General features: G+C 47.9%; 1 protein-coding gene across 2 annotated transcripts in view; it reads left to right on the forward strand.

Moving 5' to 3' along the window:
• Nucleotides 1-22,734, forward strand: part of LOC142880442 (arf-GAP with coiled-coil, ANK repeat and PH domain-containing protein 3-like) — a 48,825-nt gene that overhangs the window by 18,220 nt on the left and 7,871 nt on the right. For both annotated transcript variants that reach the window (XM_076014374.1, XM_076014373.1), the window contains exons 2-16: nucleotides 4,928-4,985; nucleotides 8,298-8,417; nucleotides 9,305-9,358; nucleotides 12,202-12,260; nucleotides 12,905-13,088; nucleotides 13,332-13,376; nucleotides 13,561-13,656; nucleotides 14,202-14,276; nucleotides 15,495-15,506; nucleotides 20,729-20,841; nucleotides 21,008-21,059; nucleotides 21,303-21,403; nucleotides 21,605-21,716; nucleotides 21,819-22,051; nucleotides 22,663-22,732. In XM_076014374.1, coding sequence (XP_075870489.1) covers nucleotides 4,928-4,985; nucleotides 8,298-8,417; nucleotides 9,305-9,358; nucleotides 12,202-12,260; nucleotides 12,905-13,088; nucleotides 13,332-13,376; nucleotides 13,561-13,656; nucleotides 14,202-14,276; nucleotides 15,495-15,506; nucleotides 20,729-20,841; nucleotides 21,008-21,059; nucleotides 21,303-21,403; nucleotides 21,605-21,716; nucleotides 21,819-22,051; nucleotides 22,663-22,732 — 1,384 coding nt within the window. The remainder of the gene's footprint in view (nucleotides 1-4,927; nucleotides 4,986-8,297; nucleotides 8,418-9,304; nucleotides 9,359-12,201; nucleotides 12,261-12,904; nucleotides 13,089-13,331; nucleotides 13,377-13,560; nucleotides 13,657-14,201; nucleotides 14,277-15,494; nucleotides 15,507-20,728; nucleotides 20,842-21,007; nucleotides 21,060-21,302; nucleotides 21,404-21,604; nucleotides 21,717-21,818; nucleotides 22,052-22,662; nucleotides 22,733-22,734) is intronic.

Here is a 22,734-nt window from a genome sequence, read left to right on the forward strand (position 1 = left end):
GGTTGCATCGGCAGGTTGTTGCCTTTGAGCCCGTGTGTCTCTTCTGAGGAAGAGAAAAGCGGAAAAAACGCCCTGATGAGAAGAAACAGTGGGGGAAGCTGCTAAAAGCCATTGTCTAAATATGTTTAGAGACAGACGCGCCAGACAAAGAGGAAATTGGTCAGAGGGAGAGGGAAAAAAACCAAGGCGTGAGTAATGCTGATGCCAGTTGCCATAGTGATTGGGGTCAGTGAATGGTTGCCATGGAGCCCACTGCTTGAGGATGAGGGAAGGGGGACACTCTTTTTCGTGCGTGCGTGTCTAGTTACTGTTGGTGAAATTTAGGGGGAAGCGACCGATGATAAATGGGATTTCATCGGGATGAGGTGAGCTCCAACGACCTGAAAATAAATCAACGGTGAAGCGGCTCGTGCCTTTCGCCACACCAAGACCTGTGTCGTCACGTTCACTCCATTCATTCATTCATTCATTTTCCATACCCGCTGAGACCCGAGCTCAGGGTCCCGGGGGTCTGCTGGAGTCTCTCCCAGCTGTCCTAGGGCGAAGGCAGGGGGACCCCCTGGACCAGTGGCCAGGTCATCGCAGGGTCCACGTTCACTCCATGTTTGCGAAATGAACCCGGCCGTGCGATACGAACTGATAGCAGCTGGTGGATGAACCTCCCTGCCTGCGTCTCCACACGCCGAGTCCGACGTCTTGGTCCTCAGCGGCGTCGCGATGAACTGTGTCTAATAAGCCCACCAGGCCGCAGTGCGTGTGTGCAACACGGACAAGCATGGGCTGCTGTTGCTGCAGCTAAACGTGCTTGCTAATTTAGTTAAAACGCTCATTACGATGATGAGCAAACACTAAATAAATGTCCGAGAGTTGCATAGTTTGTCGGGTCTCTGCTTGTGGGACCGCCGCACGGGACACTGGATTTGCTTTCCTGCCTGATGTCCGTCCGTGAAAACAAAATGAGGTCAGCGCTCCTCACTCGCCGGGTCAGCTTAAAAAATGCCCACGCAGGACAAGAAAAAAGTCAGAACCCGGAAAGAGGAAGTCACGCTAGAATCTGGCGTCCTCCGGTGATGATGCAATAAACCCTCGCTGGCCTTTTTGTTTGCACCGGTTGTGAGTGTGGAATTATGTCTTTGCATCATTTATGGGTCAGTGTGGCTGCGATTAAGGAGCGCCGGAGAGCCAAGTTGAAGAGAAATTAGGATTGGGAGCGCCCGCGGCCCGATCGCATGAGAGGAGCTGCGGCTCGGTTCTTTGTCCTTTTTTAATTTAACTGCTGAAAGCAGGTTAATCCCATATCATTGTTTCCCAACCCTAGCCACATAATATCCTGCAGACACATATCACGTCGATTCCACCGAGTGCTCTTTTTATATTATTATTTTTTCTGCTTGCACGTGAACGTTTTAGCCACTGGGCTCTGGGCCTCGTCAGAGGGCTCGTTGCTCCCTCCGTCCCTCCTCCACCGTCCCTCCGCCGCCGTCCCTCCTCCACCGTCCCTCCACCGCCGTCCCTCCACCGCCGTCCCCCCGCCACCGTCCCTCCTCCACCGTCCCTCCACCGCCGTCCCTCCACCGCCGTCCCCCCGCCACCGTCCCTCCTCCACCGTCCCTCCGCCGCCGTCCCTCCTCCACCGTCCCTCCACCGCCGTCCCTCCACCTCCGTCCCTCCTCCGTCCCTCCACCTCCGTCCCTCCGCCGCCGTCCCTCCACCGCCGTCCCTCCACCTCCGTCCCTCCACCTCCGTCCCTCCACCGCCGTCCCCCCGCCACCGTCCCTCCGCCGCCGTCCCTCCACCGCCGTCCCTCCTCCACCGTCCCTCCACCGCCGTCCCTCCACCGCCGTCCCCCCGCCACCGTCCCTCCACCTCCGTCCCTCCTCCGTCCCTCCACCTCCGTCCCTCCACCTCCGTCCCTCCACCACCGTCCCTCCACTGCTCCTCCGAGTGATGCTGATGTGGACGCGATGCAGCGTGACACATGGACTCTGGAAGGCAGTGGGGGGGGTCGGTGGTGGTGGTGGTGGTGGTGGGTGAGGGGGGGGGGATCCTGGCCTGGAATTGTGTTGGTGTGTGCTTGTGTGCACGCTAGTCTCTCGTGAGGAGGATTGCCACGCAAAGCCTCACGCTCGAGTAGACACACTCACTCACACTCACACACACACACACACACACACACACACACACACACACACTCATACACACACACACACACACGCACACACACATACGTACGTACACACACACACGCGCTCGCGGGCGGGAACAGACTCGGCACGCCGACGTGGGCGGCTGCGTCGCGGCTGACGGGAGTGCACGTGGTGCCTGCGCACGTGAGCTTAGCCCCCATTCCCCCGACCCACTGGTGATGTCAGACCGCGTACAGTGCGCTACACTGGCAGCGGCGAGCCCCTCCCCCGCCCCGCCCCGAGCCCGGCCTGCATCATCATCACCACCACCGTCGCCAGTGGATCACACACACACACACACACATTAAAACACACACACACACACACACACACAAAAGAAGAGTAATTAGGCACACATTTCATAGCGCACATCTTCGTCACAGCTGCCGTCGCTCCATACGACCGCCGTGTCCTGCTGCATTAAGCTACGCTAATCCCCTCACGGCCGTGATGCTGTATGTTAGAGGCTGTATGTTAAGAGGACAAATAAGGACAAACGCTCACAGATCAAACTTAGATGCTCATCCGATCAACACATTTTCCTCTGTACGTTTTTAATTGGACTCTTTTTGGAACCATGTGAAGGTCCCACATTGTGCAAAATATTCGGTCGTCTTACAGAAATCTTTTCTCCATTAGGCACACAGTTCTAAAAGTCTTTTGTGATGTCACAGAGGGCACTGGCACCTCCTCCAGATTGTTCCAGCTCTCTGCAACCACCTTGTTTTTATCCGAAAATGCCCAACAAATCATCATTTTCCTCAGCAGGACTTTAGGATAGAAGCATTCAAAAATATCAGAAAATTGATACAGAACCTTTAACTTTGTATACTTTAACTCTTTTGTGTGATTCTAAATTATGTTTGGCACACACACATGGGCGTGCGCGCACACACACACGCACACATGCACACACAAACAGGACAAACGCACAAAGCGCCCCCACCTGAAATCAAGCTGCAGCACAATTTGCTCCAGACCGCTGCGGCCGATCAATATTTTCTCAGCCCTGGTTCATTGGCCGTGTGTTGCTGCCTCAGCTCTGCTAACGAGCCTGTACGTGGTCGTTGAGTCTCGTGGCAGCGGCCTTGTGTTTTGCTGTGGACACGTCAGCGAAGAGAGAGAGAGAGCACAAAGGGCAGGCCGAGTTTTAATGGAACGGTCCCTCGTGGCCGACAGCGGCCGGCGACTCTGACTGAGAGTGGCCCAGTGCCCTGACGGCTTCATGTCAGGTGGGCACTCAGCTCTGTGTGTGTGTGTGTGGCTGCTGCGTCTGAGCTGAAACAAAAGGCTCCATATTATGATGCAAAATGAACAAAATGTCAAAATCAGTCAGTGAACTACGACCGGTGCTAGAACACAGAAATGTGGAAATCAGCCATTTGTGATGTCATAAAGGGCAAGAAGACCTGGTAGTTTCCACGCTCCAAGCTGGGCTCTGGTTTCTCTGGGTTTTTTTTTTTTGAGGTCCAAAAAAACCCCCACTTTTCTCAGACAGCTAAGACCTTGTGTTTTTGCAGTAGGCTGTAAGGTGGCTGTTCTTTGGAGTTCTATGGAGTTGATCCTGTTTCTCTGGTTTCTGAGACGTGAACCAGTGATCTGAAATGGGAGGTGCAAAGTTGAGAGGAACGTCTTCAGGCGCAGGCGCTGAAACAGTAACTCTGGGAGGGTTTGTCGCCGGAACAGGTGCACGAGCTGCACTGACCCACATCTTCACCTGCCGCTCCTCCCTGCAGAGCTGCTCATACATTTGACTAAACAAACAACACGTTTCCACAACCTTCCTGCAGTTCCACAGTGCGAGGGCTGAGGCCGAGGGCGGGGTCGCCACTATGTGATGACATCATCACCTCTTTGAGTTTATGAGATATTGTGCCGCTGATGCCGCAGCCGGCGCGTCCAGACTGTCGCACCCAGTCTGGCCGTGATGTAACGCCCAGGTGACATTCTGGTTGTGTTCTCTTTTCTTTTCTTTCTTTTTTTTGAAATGATGAAGCGGGTGTGGTCAGGCTACCGGGAGGAAATGCTAATTCACAAACCTCAGAGCCAGCTGAGTGCTTGTGTCTAATGGAAGGAGCCTCCAGGGGAAGGAGGGTTTAGGCTACACACACACACACACACACACACACACACACACACACACACACACACACAGCACTGGACTGTGTCTGCTGCTGACACACTTCTGGTTTTCGTGTGTGACACTCTCCCGTGTTACCGTTGGCCCCTCCTCCGCCTTATTGTAGCTTAAGTAGCAGTCCATGTTTCTGCATGATGTCACTTATTGATTTTACACCACTAATCTCCCAGAGTGATGCCTCTGTCGATGCCGTCGCTCAGGATTAATGATAACGCGTGTGAGGCTGCGGCGCTGGGTGAGCGATTGCAGCAGTAATGTCCAGTGGAGGTCGGCTGGTTTTCAAGTACACACCACCCTCACTGTTCAGCCGCCGCATGTTGACTCTTCCTCATCGCTCTTCTCACTTATTCAAGATTCAAGAACGTTTTTTCAGGCATCAGTGTCAATAGTCCACTGTATTAAGCGACGTTGCGACTAAGACAAGTGACGGGAGGAGATTTCAGCTCAGCTCCAGGTTTCCTTTCTCCAAAACAAACAAACGAAAGAAACAGGCAATCTCACTCTGTGCTTTCTCTCTCTCTCTCTCTCTCTCTCTCTCTCTCTCTCTCTCTCTCTCTCTCTCTCTCTCTTTCTCTCTCTCCCTCTCTCTCTCTCTCTCCAGGGCCGGCATCGACGAAGTGGAGACAGATGTGGTGGAGATCGAGGCAAAGCTGGACAAGGTACGAACGTTACCATTTCTGCCTTTTGTTTGTATGTGTATATACAAACGTGTGTGTGTGTGTGTGTGTGTGTGTGTGTGTGTGTGTGAGTGTGTATATAAATGTATATACATACAACTCCAAAGAAATGACACAAGATCATCTCAAACCATTTTTAACCACTCGAGCCGCCTTTTCAGAAACTGCTGAAACACACAGTTGTGGAAATCAGCCCTTTGTGATGTCACAAATGGCATTTTTTTCTGAAGATACAGCTCAGCATCATCTTTTAGCAGGAAGACTGAAACTAAAGATTCTCGCAGGGCTAATTGTGCTGTTACCCAGAATCTGCAGGCTTTCCTGTGACCAGTCGCCGTGTCAGCTTGCTGCTCATAACGGGTCCCTTAAATTCAACGTCTGTGTAAAAGAGGTGATGGTGATCTGTGTTCCAGGGAGTCTGTCAGCAGAGCCGACGCCTCCATAGACAAACTGGCCGTGACTGCAACTTTCCCCTCCCCATCTCTCATCCATGTGGTCACTGGTGTTTAAGAACAGACCCGTCATTCCTAGCAAGCATACAGCATATATATATATATATATATATATATGAAAAAATGAGAATCTTTTAGAACTCGGTGCTATTTTTGAAAACTCTCGACACTTTCTTGTTGTTCCACTCCGTTTCCGCGCCGTCGATGAAGGTCAACGGCGTCTGATCCCCGGTTCTGGAGCAGCGTGTCTGCACCGTGTCGGTGCCCCGCCTCACCACAGCGCCCTCCTTCAACTGCTCACATGTGAAAACATGCACATGCACACTCATGCGTGCATCATTACTACCCCCCCCCCCCCTCCCCAGTCCGCTAACAGGTCAGCACCCTCCGGTGAACTCTGAACGATGACCAGTGTGTGTGTGTGTGTGTGTGTGTGTGTGTGTGTGTGTGTGTGTGTGTGTGATGGTGATTGGCTCCGTTCAGCAGGGGTCCTCACAGCCCCTTTGTTGGCGTGCTGTGAAGCTGCCTGATGACCCTCTGATGGCAGCTCAGGCTGTCAGACAGAAGTTGACTCCTCTGTCGCCAATGAAGACTCCCGCTAGGTTCCCACAGATTATCGTCTCTTTAATCCCTGCTGTAAATCTCATTTTTACCACTGTGTCATCTCCAAAATTGGTCAAAAGTGTCCCGTTCATCAACTTTATTGATCAGCAGCAGAGCTCCGTCGTGTGGCACCAGACGCAGCGTGTCAACCAGCCGACACCCCCTCCTCCAGCGGGACCCCTTGTGGTTCTTCCAACCCATTTGTCAACCAATCCTGGCACATATACAGTGCTGCTAATGGCCTCGTTGGAAAGCCCTGAGGGCTTATCAGCCAATTTGTTGACTGAAATGTTGTCAGAGGAGCGGCAGCAGCAGCAGCCGCAGCCGCAGACCGGCCTCTACCGTGGATGGATTACACTGCCAGTCGTGTGCACGTGACTGTAATCGTGCCCATAGGATACGGATGCAGTGCATGTATAGCAAGCTGGCAGACTGGGCCTGGCCTGGGTCGCTGTCGCATCGTGTGCAACTCAGGCTCCTCAAAAGTAAAAACACGACCGGCTGCATTTACATGGACCTCAAGCGTTGCGTCTTGTTTGAGTTTTGATTTTGTATTTTTCCTCCATGTAACCGTCACACACACACACACACACACCTCCACATGCGTCTCAGATGATGAGCCGCGCTCCTGCGTCTTTGCGACCTGGAAAACGATGAAAGGAAAACGCAGCACTGTGACGTTCACAGTCGAGGCCTAACCCTGCGCCGGCGATGAGTGACATAATAAACACCCTGAATACCATTGAAGGGCTCATAATCAGGCCACTAAAGCCGGTGTGAACGCATGTAGCCACCCAGAAAACTATTTCAAGCTGCCAAAAACTCTGGGAGCTCCTGCAGAAAACCAGATAATTAAGGGTTTATACCAGAATTCTCTCTCCTGCGTGCATTCCTACACCCCACCCTCTCTCTCTCTCGAACACACACACACACACACACACACTGAACACATGTAAAGTACCTCAGCACACTGCCAGCTCTGTAAATGCAGTGGTAATGACGTGGTGTCGTCCTGTAGCTCACCGTATAAACCGAAGAAAATGGGAAAATGTCCGTCAGCCGGTGCCAGCGGTGGACTGTGAACTCCCTGCAGCTGCTGAGATACGCTGCATGTTGGCCATCAGGTCTGTCCGCGCTGCAGCGGCTCCCAGGCAACTTCGGAATCGCAGCAGCCGTCCCGAGTGACTTTCAGTCAGGCCGGCGACATTCCTGGAGGACGCCGCCGCCGCTCTGCCCTGGCCTTGTTTTATCATCCTGGTCCAGACTCAAAAATTCTCCATGTGCAGAAGCTTGCAATTAGTTTAATCCTGGGATTTTTTTTATTTTATTTTTTTTAATTCCCCCAATTGACAAACAGATTTGCAGTGGAAATTTGATACGATATCTCCAGAGTGGCCACAAACAAATAAAATCCGTTGACTCTCTCCACAATGCTGCCAACTTCGGCCAGATTTATCGTTTTTATTGAGACAGTTGGGCGGCAACAAACTCTGAATGTTCCCTTCCAGATGACTTGTGTCTTTGTGGTTCATTTGTTCATCTTGTCCTGTCGTTCAATGAGTGGATTTTGGGTAAAAAAAAAAAAAAAAAAGAACAAAGAAAAAACAGTCTTGTCTTCCAAAATGCAAGAAAACCCAGTCAATAAAATATGTCGAGTTATTTTGCCGGTTTCTTTTGTCTTGAAAAAAAATCCTGCTGGACTCCTGCAAAGAAAGTCGCCCCCCCAGGACACTGTTTTCTCATCAAAAACATGTGCGCCACAGTTTATTTTGCTTTTTGCACCGGTATCACATGTAAGCGTTGCAAATCTTGATTGTTCCGCTCAGAAGCTGATGCATGGCTGTCAGCTGGTTGCGTAAAAAAAGGAGGGAACACAGAGAGAGATTTTAAGGCCCCCGTCGTCGGTGCACTTATTTATTTTGCTCCTTTCTAAAATAAGAGCTCGATGCTAAATACGTCCTCACTCAACACTGACTGTGCACACGTCAGCTTGAATAACACCGACCCCGTCCCAGATACGGACTTGGGGATTATTCTAAAAAGTTTAGCATCCTTTCAGATTGCGCTTGTGACTAACAATCCTTTCAAGCTTTTATTTTTTACGACTCTATTAATATCTCGCCGCCACGTCGTGCGGTACACGGCACTCTTTAAATAGACGCCGTATTTGTGTCGTGATATTCAAAGTCATCATTTTTGTTTCTTTCCCCCTTGTCGTCCCCCCCCCCTGCTCCCCCAGCTGGTGAAGCTGTGCAGCGGGATGATCGAGGCCGGACGGGCCTACGTCAGCGCCAACAAGCTCTTCGTCAACGGCATCAAGGACCTGTCCCAGCAGTGCAAGAAGGAGGAGGTGATTTCGGTGAGTGCCGTCCCCCAGACGCCAACTGCGGAGCATTTCAGCTTCCTGGCCGAGCAGTCGCGCATCTGTGGACATTCCTGCCGTTCCCCATATGAATGATGTTGGCGGATGACACCCAGTCATCCAGCTGCGTTAAGCGTGACAGGCGTGACCGCATGCAGAAAGGAAGCGGACGGCGCCGGAATCAGTTTTACAGGGTCCCCCCCCCGAGGACCAACGATTAGAGCAGATTTCCTGTCGGCACAGGTGGCGCCCTGGTCGCAGGTCACGACCCGGGTATCACATGGCGGTCGCACACCTGACGACGAGGAAGCGCCAGCAGACGGGGAGACAGTTGCAAAGAACGTTTTTCACTTTATTGAGACAAATGCTGAAGATTTCACTGCTGTTTCGCGTGGTCCAATCTGATTTTTGCAGGAAATGATTATTGAGGATAAGCAGTCAGCAGTTCTGGCTTGTGTTGTGCTTTGCGCCGGAAAACAGAAAGAGAGAAGAAGAATGTTGCCCTCTTAAAGTCTGCGTTGAGTTTGAACGAGAGCGACGCCCGCCCGCTCGCTGTCTGCTGAAAGGCTCCTCCTCAGCGGCTGCTCAGGGACAATAAATCACACCGGAGCAGTGAAGTGATCGTGTCGACGCCACACAATCGAGCAGTTTTTGTAAAGACAACAAGAGTTTGGACAAATGCTCTCCCCAAATTGCTGTTGATGTGTGTTTGGCTCGAACCAGAGAGGAGAGCACGGTGCAATTAATTTAATCAAGAGCACGTTTCTCCACCGAGCTGCTTCAAAAAACACTGCTCTCTTCAAATCCGTGAAAAGCCAGCGATCTGACTTATTTACATTTTCCCTCTGCTTCTTCCCTCTTTGTGTGACCTTCATAAACTGCAGGAATGCCTTGGAAAGTGCGGCGAGAGCCTCCAGGAGATCGTCAACTACCACATGGTGAGAAGCACGTCGGCTCATACAGGCCAGAGGTGGAAGGTTGTTCCGACACACCCAGGCTGCTCTTGGCACGTTAACGCCTCACACACATACACAGCCTCCTGGGCCCCCGGATTGGGCAACACACTCTCTCACAGAACACACACACACACACACACACACACACACACACAGCACGATTTATCTGTGACCTCACTCGGTAACGGTGAATCTGTCCTCACTGGCCAGTCCAGAGGCGTGTGTCTGATTCAAACCACATGCCTGGCCAGATGTGTTAGAGGAGCTGCGTGCACACACACACCCACACAAACACACACACACACAAGCACACGCAATCAAAAACACACACAAACCACGTTTACTCCTGTGGCTCTGTGTGTGACTAATGCTGATGAACACTTTAGTTCTGTGTATCACTACAGGCCACCTTAGGACACATGACTGTGGCAACGTCTTTCGGTGTTGTAGTCACGACAAGGAAACATTCTCAGGGGACTTTGGGTTATTTGCCAGGGATTTTTTTTTTTTTTTTTTTTTTTTTTTTTTAAACGTTGACGTATTGAAGAGAAAGAAACTGTAGCTGAAAAAAGGAAGCAAAGCCAGAAGAATCCAAAGCAAGATACAGGAAGCCACAGCAGGCCTAGCTGTCGCTACAGAGATTAGCACGGATGCTGCAGTGGTGGCTGTTTTTTTTTCACTTTTTTTTAGTTTTGAATTGACAGAGTATCTGTGAATTTAGAACCATAAAGAGCTCTGAAAGTTCTTCTCATTGTTTCTCTCTGCTACACTGCTATCATAGCTGCTAGCCACAGGGGGACGTGAAGGCTAATATCGCTCCTCTCACTAATGGCTAGCCTTGAACTGTAGCGACCTGGCTACGCTAGCAGTAGCAGATCTGATTGCTCTTCTTCAGTGTGTTCTTGCGTCTTTTTTTCGCCTGCTCTTTAAAAACACTTCATATGAACCCCTCACCAAATGGATATGGGAATTAAATCCACAGAATTTGGGACAGGTTCCATCTGGCCTGTATAGTTAATCAAGCCCCTAATAACAGCCTTCATCTTTCCATGAAGTGCCTTTTAGCAGGGAAACTATGGTTATAGTGATGACAGGCCTTCATCCTTTTATCACAATCACATATGAAGTCATCTCAGAATTCTTTCCAACTTAGCGTGATTGAAATGTTCCTTCTGAGTCTGAGGTCATGACTGCAGGGCCCAGTTTACGCAGGATTTAAAAAAAGAGAATCAATAAAAATCAGCGATTGTGGGGTCGAATCACAGACATGACATCACTCTGGCCCAGACAGATCCGCTGATGGATCCCCCTGTTTTCCTCATCTCGCTTTATCCTCCTCCTTTTATCATCTTTCATACCTCAAAATGCTAAGACTTGACCCGCTGCAGCGACAAATAATCTGCCCTGATCTCTTTGCTGTGTATGTATATATATTTTTATTCCTGCCCTTTAAGGCCCTATTTCAGCGAGAAAAGGTCAAGCCTGTTCAAATCCCCATTTCAAATCAAATTAAATCACGGTGTACTCGACCGGACCCATCATCTGCATCAATCCACTCTAATCTTGCCCCCCGCCCCCCCTCTTGTCTTTGACTTTCCTTCCATTAAACGCACTTGTTTGTGCAGACGTTTGATTTAAAAAAAAAAAAAAAAAAACATTTTTTTTCTTTGCATTTTAACACGAGAGCCACTGTTGATCAGTCGTTCCAGACGTAGAGCTCCAGTCCTTGCTAATAGACTTCTTTCTCCCCATCCATCGTCTCACTCTTCCTCGCTGTCGCTCAGTGCTAACCGCAACCAGCCGACCGCTCCCCTACAGCGTCCGCAAATTGCACATGACATCTTGTCCGGTGGACGGGAGGGAAAAAACATGACGCCGGCTTCAGTTTTAGCCCCCTTATTATTATTTTTTTATCGGTTTGTTTGGAATGTTTCACTGTAACACGTTTCACCCTCGCACTTCAGCCGCCAGGTGTGAAAGTGATCTCGGACACTCAAAACTACATGCTGCTTTTCATGTGCATTTCATCAAAGCCGCACGGCTGACATACAGCGGGGTGAAAAAGGTTGTTTGACGTCACGCCTGTGCTGCCTTTTCCCATAATCTGTGCGGTCAGTGTGACGATGATCTCCAACACCGCGAGTGGTGCCGTCACGTCACCACCGCTTCATATAGACCAACACGCACACAAACTATAAGCCTGTAATCCTCTCGATGTATATCTTTAGAAAATGGAGATTTCTTGGGGAAAACAATGAAAAATACCGGGGGGTTGGGGGGGCATGAAATATCCACAGATTGCTAACAGTGATTGTTTTGTATGTTGTTTTGAGTATGTGGCTGCATGAAACAAGGTCACTAAACTATCTTCATGTGTGTGTGTGTGTGTGTGTGTGTTTGCGTATTTTCTTTATTATAATATTTCTTTATCACGTGGTCGAATCAGCAATAGATTTAGCAAGACGCTCCCAAGACAAATGAAGATCGTTCAAACAGCTGCTGTTCGGAATTCTGAGATGAGAAGTCGGAGATGAGGACGAGTCACAACAGAAACCTCGCAGTTAAACGGAGGAGAAATCGGGCCTTCGTTTAGACACAGTAAAAGGGCGGAAGGAGGTGGGGGGGGGGGGGGGGGTCTGTTGAGGCAGCAACTGCACATGTGTGCATGTCCACATCTCCGCCTCTGCCCGTGGCAGCGGCTCCCAGTCAGTGTTGAAGACGAAGCCGGTGTCGCCATCTGCTGGCCAGATGGAGGATGTGCTCTGCGTTTCCTCCCGCCCGGTTGATCTAATCTTGAAATGTTTGTGCGCCTCTCCTGTGCACAGATTCTGTTCGACCAGGCTCAGAGGTCCATCAAGCAGCAGCTGCACACTTTCATTAAAGAGTAAGTCGATCCGCAGTCTAAAAGGCTCTGAGAGTTATTGGCAGGAAATGGAATATACATATATATATATTAAAAATCAACAACATCTGAGTCAAACCACCAAGGAATAAATGTTTTATTTGCTTAAAAAAAAACAAAAAAACAAACACATTATTTATATAATTAATAAAGAGCGCACCTGTTTTTAATTAGGCAACAGGGAGGGAAAAAAAAGTGGGAGAAAGATTCGAGATCGAGTGGGACATAGTTTGAAATGCACATAGTTAGAATGGAACTTAAAAACACTGGAAGTCCGGAAAGGATGACACTTTAATAAAAAATCTTCACACTACCAAATCAATCAACAGTTGATTGGTTGGTAGATGCAGCAGTTCAGTGCTCTCCTCTCATCAATTTATGATTTATAGTGTAAATCTCACAGGCTGGCTCTTAAAGTAATGTATGTTTAAATTCATAAAGAGTGCCTGAAAACCAGCAAAGTAAGGACATTTTGGCTTAAAAAAAATAAAATAAAATAAAAAAAATAGAAGCAGAACAGAAATTTTAACATCACCACTTTCACTCTGAGAAACCAGAACAGTCTGCTTAGAATTATGGATCAAATGATCAAAGTCTGCTGCTGTTCTGCCTCTTGCCTTGTGCAGAGATGTCCGTAAGTTCAAGGACACAAAGAAGCAGTTTGACCGCGTGCGTGAGGACATGGAGCTGGCCCAGGTGAAGAACGCCCAGGCGCCCAGGAACAAGGTCCACGAGGCTGAAGAGGCCGCGCAGGCGCTGATCCTCAGCCGCAAAGCCTTCAGACACCTGGCCCTGGACTACGTGCTGCAGGTGAGCAAGACAGACGGTTTATTATTTATTTTTTTTATTATTTACCAGTGTCATCCAGTAGATGGCGCAGACATATAACAGCCACCGCGGTCAGACAAACACCTCAACTAGACGGTGCTTTAAAATAGGAATTAAATGACGCAAAAGCATCCTGTCAATGTTCAATATATAGTTTTAGATCAACCTCTCTCTCCCTCTCTCTCACTCTCTTTCTCTCTCTCCCTCTCTCTCTTTTCCTCCCAGATCAACGTGCTTCAGGCCAAGAAGAAGTTTGAAATCCTGGACGCGGTGAGTTGACCCAGATAAATCCTCCACGTATGACATTCTGACTGGGTTTGTGTGCTGCTTGCAGATGAGCCGCAGTTAAGTGTGTGTGTGTGTGTGTGTGTGTGTGTGTGTGTGTGTGTGTGTGTGTGTGTGTGTGTGTGTGTGTGTGTGTGTGTGTGTGTGTGTGTCCTTGTGTCTCCGGCAGATGCTGTCCTTCATGCGTGCGCAGTACACGCTGTTCCAGCAGGGCTACAACATCCTGGACGAGATCGACCCCTACATGAAGAGGCTGGCGGCACAAGTGAGTGGAGCAGTGCTGTGGTTTTCATAGCAGATTCTCAACACACAAGGTCACATTCACTCCGTGGCTGTCCGTTGCACTGCTGAGGCATCTGGCCTGTGGTCTCTCTTCTGCTATATCTGCTACACATCTTTTTTCTTTTTCTTTTTTTTTTGAAAGAGACCGTGACTGTGACCTTCAAATTAAGAGTCTGGTAATTGGTTCGCATTGTCTGTGATGTGGCACCTTTACAGTAATAATGATTCTACAACTCTATCTATATCACATTATTTAACAAGTGCATTTATATTGTGCTGCGAGTGCTTAGTTGACTTTTGCCACAAGGGGACGCAGCCAATGTCACTGGTTATGTTTCGGTGCATCTGTTTTAAGAGGAAGCCAAAACCCAGGAGGCCGTAAACAGCGGGCAAAATAATTGCTTGTAGCACAAACGGGGGGGGGGGGGGGGGGAGCAGCAGTGTTGGGAGTTTTCTAACTTTAATCGCTAACTTTCAGCCTCCCCAGCCTCATTAACTGTCCCGTCCCTGTTGCTTTGCCCGGTGCAGCTGGACCAGCTGGTCATCGACTCGGCCATGGAGAAGAGGGAGCTGGAGCACAAACACGCCCTCATCCAGCAGAGGGTGAGAGAGCGCCGCCCGCACCTGCTCCCGCAGATTGACTCTTTCCTGCGTCCCAGTTGCCAGAATCACTCCCGTGCAGCTCTGTCACAAAGAAAACTATCTGAGAAGAAAAGCAAAATGCAGCGGTGTAGTGTGGAACTAGCGGGGGACAGTGACTGGACGTGTGGAGATTGCAGTATGATCACATTCATGATGACCGAGATCTATTCTGACATCTATTCCAAGCTTACTCGTGTTTTTCTCTTTGGCCTTTGTCCCATCCCATGTTTTTAACACTAAGGTTAACATTAGGCGTCAATCACAATGGGCAGGTAAATAAAGTCACTCATCCCTTATTGAAATCTTGAAAGCAATTAAGCCTTTCCCTTGAATCACATGTTCTTATTTATGACGAGCTCTTACTCCTTTTGTCTGTAATCCACTGCGGCATTTAAATAACCATTCTCTGATCTCAGAACCAGTTTGGCCAGTGTGCACCAGATCTCGCATGGAGAGCATTAAAAAGGCCTTGGCATATTTTTGACACGTCTGACGTGTTCCTTCTTTGGAGGTCAGCAGGCTGTGTAAAGGCAATCCATGTAAATCCCCGCTCCGCTCCGCTCGCCAGTCACGCTCATGAGCAGACGCACAGAATTCACCCATCTGTTCCTGGAGCGGGAGCCAAACTCACGGGTGTCTTTCAGGCCGACTTTGGCCCTGGCGCCAAAATGGGAGGCCAAGCGGCGGCATCCTGCCAGGCGCAGTGAGCGGCTCTGTGCCTGCTGACCCGATGGCCTCCCAGCAAGCCTCTCTTCTTTGTGTAACAGCCCGGTTCGCATTGATTTGGTAGAACTTGCCCTACCGGATCTGTTCCAGCTAAAATGTAAATGGGGTCAGTCTGAGAGAATGTTGTTGCAACTCCAGAATGTTTTTATGAAATTGAAATCACCCGAAACGAGAACAAAAAAAATTGTTTGGCTTTTGCTGCATATTTTTGTCAATACAAATTTGAAAAAAAAAAAAAAAAAAGTGCATTCAAAAGTTAGAGATGCAGAAACGTTCATGACCAGCATCCAAATTACATTTTGTTCCAGGAAATATTCCATACATACTTGAATACAGTGTCATTTACTTGTTTTTCTTTGTTTGTGCATTAAAAACCCGCCTTGGTTATTGTGTGATAACGTACTTTTTTCTCTCTCTTTGTGTCTCCCTTACACGTCCACGTTCCAACCCCAGACTCTGATGCAGGTGAGTTTTTCCTTTTTTATCCTCCGCTTTAACAATGTCTGTTCCTGACTTAGAAAAAAAAATCACTTCTTCAAAAATCGTCCTTATTAATTTTAGATATCTCGACGCTATTCAAGGTTCAGCCCCTGAAATAACTGCTGCGCTCTCACCCGTCAGAGCGAAAATATCCACAAGCACGGCGCTATTCAGGTCGTCGCTCGCATCGCTTTATTAGGCCTGGGTCTCTGCGATGCCAACGTATCGCACAACATATTCCTACAAATGATCTTTACATTCTTAACCTGTGACAGACAGTGAGTTGGCTCGCAGTGCGTTTCAATGTGCACGTACGCTGCTGCTTTCAAAAGTCCTGCCTCCACCTGCAGCACGCTGACTGATTTATGAGCGTTTGTGGTAAAGAGTGTGTGTGCGCGCGTGTGTGTGCGTGTGTGTGTGTGTGGGTTTGCAGTGATTCCTTCAATAGTCAAAGCGTCAAAGGAACGCGTACAATGTTGTTTTCCTGGGAACCTTACATAATGGAGCGCACAGTAACTGATGCTCAGCGTCTTTCCTTCTTAACGTATTTGCATAAACGCCCAAAACGTATCAAGTAACAGTTGCACCGCTGACTCTGACAAGTTTTGCTCCTTGATTGTTGATTTCCTGGTCATGTCTGGCTGTTTGTGCTTTCTGCAAGCCCTTTGAAGTACCAGTCGTCTGGGCCCACTCTTGTAACTCTGTGTGTCCGATGGTGAAATATTTAAAACAACCCCACAATGCCCCAGATGTTTTTGATTTATTGAATCCTCCCGGCTTGTGTTTTCAGAATAGCAGACTAGGAGCAGCAGTGATCTTTTGATCTGTTGAAGTGAGCAGGCGGGGTTCGATCTGATCACGGCCCGCTCGGCTCTCTGATCATGTCCTCTGTTTGAGCGTCTCCACTCGCAATCACAGCACCGGAGAAATTATTAATGTCACCAGAGACTGGACAGAGATCAGAGTGCATTTGATGCCAGCCGCAGACCTCCTGGCCCACGGTGCACCGCCGGCTCCGGCCAGCCAAGCCGGTTGACAAACCCATGTCGGCCGACTGCGAAGGCCTAAACATTGATTTTGAGACACACATTTTATAATCCATCTGTATATTTTGGGTCTTTGCAAATACATTTCTTTTGACAGAATACATTCTCTTTGCACAGAATTGTCAATTCAAAATCGTGGGGAAAAAAACAAAAAACTTTTCTTTCTTTTTTTAACAATCTATTTATTGAATTTTTCAATGTAAATAAACGTACAATACAAGATCAGTTGAACACAGGACAAAGCCGAACCTCAGACTTCTTCCAGTCAGATGATAAGATAAGTTTATTTGTTTCTATTTAAATCTGACAAAAACAAAACAGAAGAATCATATCATGCCCATTATATGTTTTAATGTAAAAAAAAAACCATCACAATCCACCGCAGTTTAATTGCAGGACAAATCTTTTTTGATTGGCTTTTTAACTGAGAATAGCTCAAAAGGTGCCAATTGATGCCCATTTCCAGAGTATTATTTACCATCCTGGATCCCAGGGGAGCATGTTCCAGCATGTTTAGCCCTCTGTTTACCGCCTTACTGAAAAAAAAATACTTTGTTTGACACCATGTTAAGAAGAGGTCCAAAACAAGGCAGAATGAACACCTTGCTGTGGGTGTTTTCGCCAGTCTGACAGAGACACTGGCGATGTATCAGTGTGCTGCCACACAGAATTCCAGAAGACATGTTCCAGAAAGTGGAGCAGGCAAAGCAAAAGCAAAAAAAAAAAAAAAATGACATGGAATTTTCTTCCATGGTCGACTTCACTGTCAGAAGTCCTTTTCATTGTTAGAAAGCTGAGTTAAATGGAATTTTGCATAATGTGGGCCCTTGAAGGCAGGCAGCATTCAAAGATTTAATAGCGTCAATGCTTTGCCAGTTTCCTCTTCTGTATTTTTACCGCCTGCCGCTCCCTGTCCCGCTATCCGGCTGGCTCTTTTTGCAGTATGCAAATGTGCTGGTGTTAAAAGCGGAGCTGCGAGACAGCAGGGCTTGTAAATTATGAATGTTATCATCCTTTATTAATAGGCCATCAAGTAAGTGCAGAGTGGAATAAGAACACTCCAGCGAGAAGGCAGCCGAGGCTAAACTGAATGGAACCTGCACAACTCAAACCAGGAGGTTCTGGACCAAACAAACCCTGTTTATTGTTGGAAGTTGGCCACCAGAATGAATTCATCACATCTGGAGACGGTCATAATCGGGCTCCTTTAAGTTTTATTTGTTATTGGGCCTTCTTCCCATGCACACAGTTTGACAGCGCCCATTCTCACTTCGCAGATCACACACACTGCTCCATTCTACTCTGCCTTTTTTCTTTCTCTGCAGTCTTTTATGTGTGCACGACTTCATTGTGGCTCCCAGGGGGAATTCTTCCCTCAGCATTGTCCTCCTTCATTGTTACGGCATTTGCTCCTGAAAGATTTTCTTTTCTGAGAGGAGGTGGTGTGCACAACACCGCTGTGTTGTTCCCAAAACAACTTGGAATTTGCCGCAGGAAAGCAAACGCAGCAACAAACCAGGCTTCAGAAATGCCAAAATGCAAATACATTTAAATTTGCCACAGGTTTCCACACGGTGCAGCAAAGGCAAAAGGAACTTTGAAAAACAACACGTGTGTTTTGTGATGCGGCCAGGCGCCACATCGTATGACATTATGAAAGTAAACAAGTTTGGCAGGTTTGTTATGCAATCAGATCGCAAACAAGTTGCAGCGCCAGACAGGTTCGCTGGGTGATTGATTGGAAAATTGCCAAAACAATAATTTGCAACAGATACAGTAACTCTCGAAAGCCCTTCTGTAATCTCACATTCATCAGCTGTCAATTTATATGTGGCTACACTTAAACTCTGCTATTGTAAATTATTACAGTAAAGTATTTTTTTAATCATCATTTTTACGAAAAGAACCCTGTTGATCAACTCCAGAAAACTCCAGAAAGCCCTCATGAATTAAGAAGCCTTTGTTGTGAGCCCAGCTTGCTATTGAACTTCCTGCTGAAACTTATATTAGACCTTCCACAGAAGGGGGCAACTGGAAGAACAGGTCCTTGGCTGGGGGGTTTTGTCACTAATTTAGCTAATATAGGAGCGGCCTCGGCCCTTTGTGACGTTAGAAATGATGAATTTCCCTAGATAAGTGTTTCTACCTTTTGACATTTTATGTTCTTTTGTCAAGAAGGTTAAAGTCAAAGTAATGGAGGACTTTTCTTTTTTCTGGGTAGTTCAGAGATGAGCCAGTCGGTCATGTCCGTGTGAGAAAACAGAGGCAGAGCCAAATTTGGATTTAGTCCTTGCTAATTTGTTATCTAATAATCTGTATTATAATATTGATCAAACTATTGGCTTTTTGATTGCGTCTTGATTATTTTTAAACATTGCAAACAGTTTTTCACTATGATCAAATGCCAATTTGTTACCTCCGGGTGCTTGTAAACAAAACTGTTGTGGTTTGTTTGTTTGTTTTTTTTGTTGTTGTCTACAGTTTTGTCTACTGGTCCATCACCAGTTGCTCGCTGGTTTTCAAGCGTACGGCTTGTACGAGAACAAAGGTCCGTTCTCGCGCTATAAATATCAATTTGTGGGTCCCTGGTGACAAAAAAAAAAAAAAAAAAGAAAAAAAGGCGGAAATGCATCGGCGCGACGCTGCTCGCTGCCGGGTGATTTAGGGTGAGAATGCGGGGCCACCGGGCTGCTGTTTGGGGAGCCGTAATGTCAGCCTGATTAAACAGCAATGGGCTGCGGACAGATGGGAGGCTAGTCAAAGTTTGCCTCTGGCAGGCGCCGCAGCTCGAGGCGGAGACGGCGGCTGCACACTGCGGCGGGGAAGCGTTTGATGTGTGCGGCAGCCGCCACGGGGTCAGCCGGGGGGGGGGGGACAAGGCCGCAGCTGTATGTTAATGGGCGCTCGCGCCGTGGCTCCGCGAGCCGCATGTGGCCGGCCAGTCGGCAGGCGCCGTCGCGTGAAGGAACGCCACGAGCGCTCACTTCCTCCCCTGGACTCCGGCTGGGATGCTGCACCTTCACATCAGTGGCGCAAAATATTAGTTAGTTTTTCTTCTCCCCGGGATTCTCTCTGCATTTTGCTGCATCAGCAGTTGGCTTACTTACTTGTTTTTAAACCTGTGAACCAGACTGAGATGCTGTTGGATGCCAGTGTGGTTAAGATGAAGATATTTGGCAGACTGGACTTCAGACTGGTGAGAAGTCTGGCTGCGTTGACGTGTGTGTTTGTGTCCTGCCGCAGCCTCATGGCAATTCCTTTGATTCGGCAGTTGGGAGTTTTATCACACACACCACCAGTCAAACGTTTGGACACACCTTCTCATGCTATTTTGTTTTTTTCTTTACAACTTTCTACACTGCAGATAGATACTGAAGACATCAATTACATGAGCGAGATATATTTAACTATGCAGCAAAGACAAAACATGTTAAATAACTCTAAATATGTTTTTTTTATGAAAGGTGGCTATTTTGAAGAATTTAAATATAAAACATGTTTGAGTTATTTTACACTTTACTTTTTCACAATGTTTTCTTTCAAATGCTTTGTGTGTATGCGTGTTTCAGGTGACTATGTGCCTCTTATTACTTTTCCCTAAACCAGAGGGCTCTTTAACACACAGCACTCTTCAACCTCTTCAGCCTCTTCAACCCTGAGCTCCGCAGCCTTCCCGCTCACTGAGCAGGTCGTCTGCGTTTCAGAGCTCCTGTCTGTAAATCCAGCTTTAAAAAGCCCTGAACAGGGAAACATCACATCAGTGAGATTGGAGTATTTTTTTTAATTTTTTTGCCTGACAGTTATAGAGTTCGCTGTTTGGCCCTCGGGTGTAGGAGAGTGAGGTCTATCATTGCTTTTTATGATGGAGCAGTGTGGGACAATAATTATGGGACATGTAGAGGCTTATGTTACGTTAGTACGTACAGTACTTATGTTGTACAGATTTGAAGACGCTAGTCCCAGTGGAAGTAATATGGTGCTACCACCTTATGTAATGCTCTTGCTGCGCATTCACCATTATGACTTGCACTAGAGTACTGGTTTGTTTTGCTGAGTTTTCCATAAAGAATCACATAAAACGACTTTCGTCTCAAAAACTGTCAAAAGAAAAAAACTCACGTGAACGGTGAAGCCTCACTGTGCACCGTGATCTCTGTGCAGGACTTCTCTTACGATGACCCGAAGCTGGAGTTCAATGTGGATGCACCCAACGGTGTGGTCATGGAGGGCTATCTCTTCAAGAGGGCCAGTAATGCGTTCAAGACCTGGAACAGGTAAACAAACGAGTTGAGCCTTCAAAACAGAATCTCGTGAAACGAAGAGCCTGAATCTCACCAACTAGAAAGAGAAGAGACGTGATTTGTGTTGTTTTATTGAGTAAAGCATTGGAAGTTTTAATATATGTTTGTCCATAACGAACTTCTTCCACCTTCCCTCAAGGCGGTGGTTTTCTATACAAAACAGCCAGCTGGTCTACCAGAAGAAACTCAAGGTACATTAATCCTTCTTTTTAAACTATTGCAAAGTGATACAGGACATTGTTAACAGTTGTCTACAAATCACTGATAGATTCCGTACTCACTTTTAACATCACATCCTGGTTCACCTTCACCTCTGTCAATGGCGCCTCAAAGCTGTCCTGGATCATTAAGCTCCCCGTTCAAATAAGCGGAAAAATTCCAAACTTATTGTACGGTAATTACTTAAGCCGAATTTAACGCTTTGACACCGACAGGACTCTTTGACGGTGGTGGTGGAGGACCTGAGACTGTGTTCTGTCAAACCTTGTGAAGACAATGAGAGGAGGTTCTGCTTCGAGGTGGTGTCCCCAACAAAGTGAGTGCAAATCTGTGCATGTGAATGCGTTCCACTACGTTGTTGATGATAATGGACTTTATTGTCTGTCAAACTTTATGCAAATAAAAAGATTCTTCTGTATGAATCTTGGACCTCAGCCACATAATTATTATACAACACCCTCAGATGTCAGGAATGACTTAGTGCGGATTTATTTGACGGGCACGTCCCAACCTGCAGGAGCTGCATGCTGCAGGCTGAGTCGGAGAAGCTGCGGCAGGCGTGGATCCAGGCGGTGCAGGCCAGCATTGCCTCGGCTTACAAAGACATCGCCGACAACTATTACATTGAGGTTGGCACACACGGTTTCACGGTGTTTCAGCAAATCACGCGACAGCTGCCTCGCTTTCCAAGATTCCTGACGAGGCCAGTGTCTCCGCCGCTGTCTCCGCAGCGTTTAGACCGGACGGCGTCGCCCTCCACCAGCAGCATCGACTCCGCCAGCGAGCCCAGGGAGCGCGGCGAGAGGGCTGACAAGGGCGCCAGAGGAGGTGGCGAGAGCCTCCTGCAGAGGGTGCAGAGCCTCCCCGGCAATGAGCTTTGCTGCGACTGCGGCCAGACGGCTCCCTGCTGGGCCTCCATCAACCTGGGGGTGCTGCTCTGCATCGAGTGCTCGGGGATCCACAGGTAATGAAACCCAGCGCAAGGATGCCGCAAGGGAAAGCGCTCTGCAAAACGACCCAAAGCTGCAAAACACAGCGATGGTGTGACGCCCAAAGAAAAAAATCACACGTAAAATGAATGCCACAGTGAAATGCTGCAATCACAGAACGATGCAGAAGCAAATACAAACAAACCCAATGAGACAAATGCATGAAGAAAAACTATTAAATACCAAAAACACACAAAATTCAAAACCAAGTGCAAAAGAGAAAAGCGCTGCAGGATCACAAAGTGAAAATGAAGTGCACCAGGCCACTGGGGGGACAATAATCAAAAATATTATTGATTCCAATATGCTGATTTTAGCACGTGGCGCACTTTCACTTTTAGCGAAGGGAATCTGCAGCAGTAGTTTTGGGTTTCGTGTGTTTTGGTCCATTTGCAGCCTTCTTCCTTTGCTCCTGTGGTTGCAGAATTTCTGTTGCATTTGTTTGTATGTGTTTTTAGGTTTTTGGTTTTGCATCACCTCTATGCTTGCAGCATGACCTCGTCTGCCAGCATACAACACAGATTATTTCTAGCTGTTAAAAACTGTTTCGCCAAACTGTTTTCCATTTTCTGTTTTTGCACGCTAGGAGTTTAGGCGTCCACTGCTCCAAAGTGCGATCGTTAACTTTAGATTCTTGGGAACCAGAATTGCTCAAGGT

This window comes from Nelusetta ayraudi, unplaced genomic scaffold (genome assembly GCF_046127955.1).
Source record: "Nelusetta ayraudi isolate G7.1 ecotype Tasmania unplaced genomic scaffold, CSIRO-AGI_Nayr_v1 ptg000168l, whole genome shotgun sequence".
Taxonomy (NCBI): domain Eukaryota; kingdom Metazoa; phylum Chordata; class Actinopteri; order Tetraodontiformes; family Monacanthidae; genus Nelusetta; species Nelusetta ayraudi.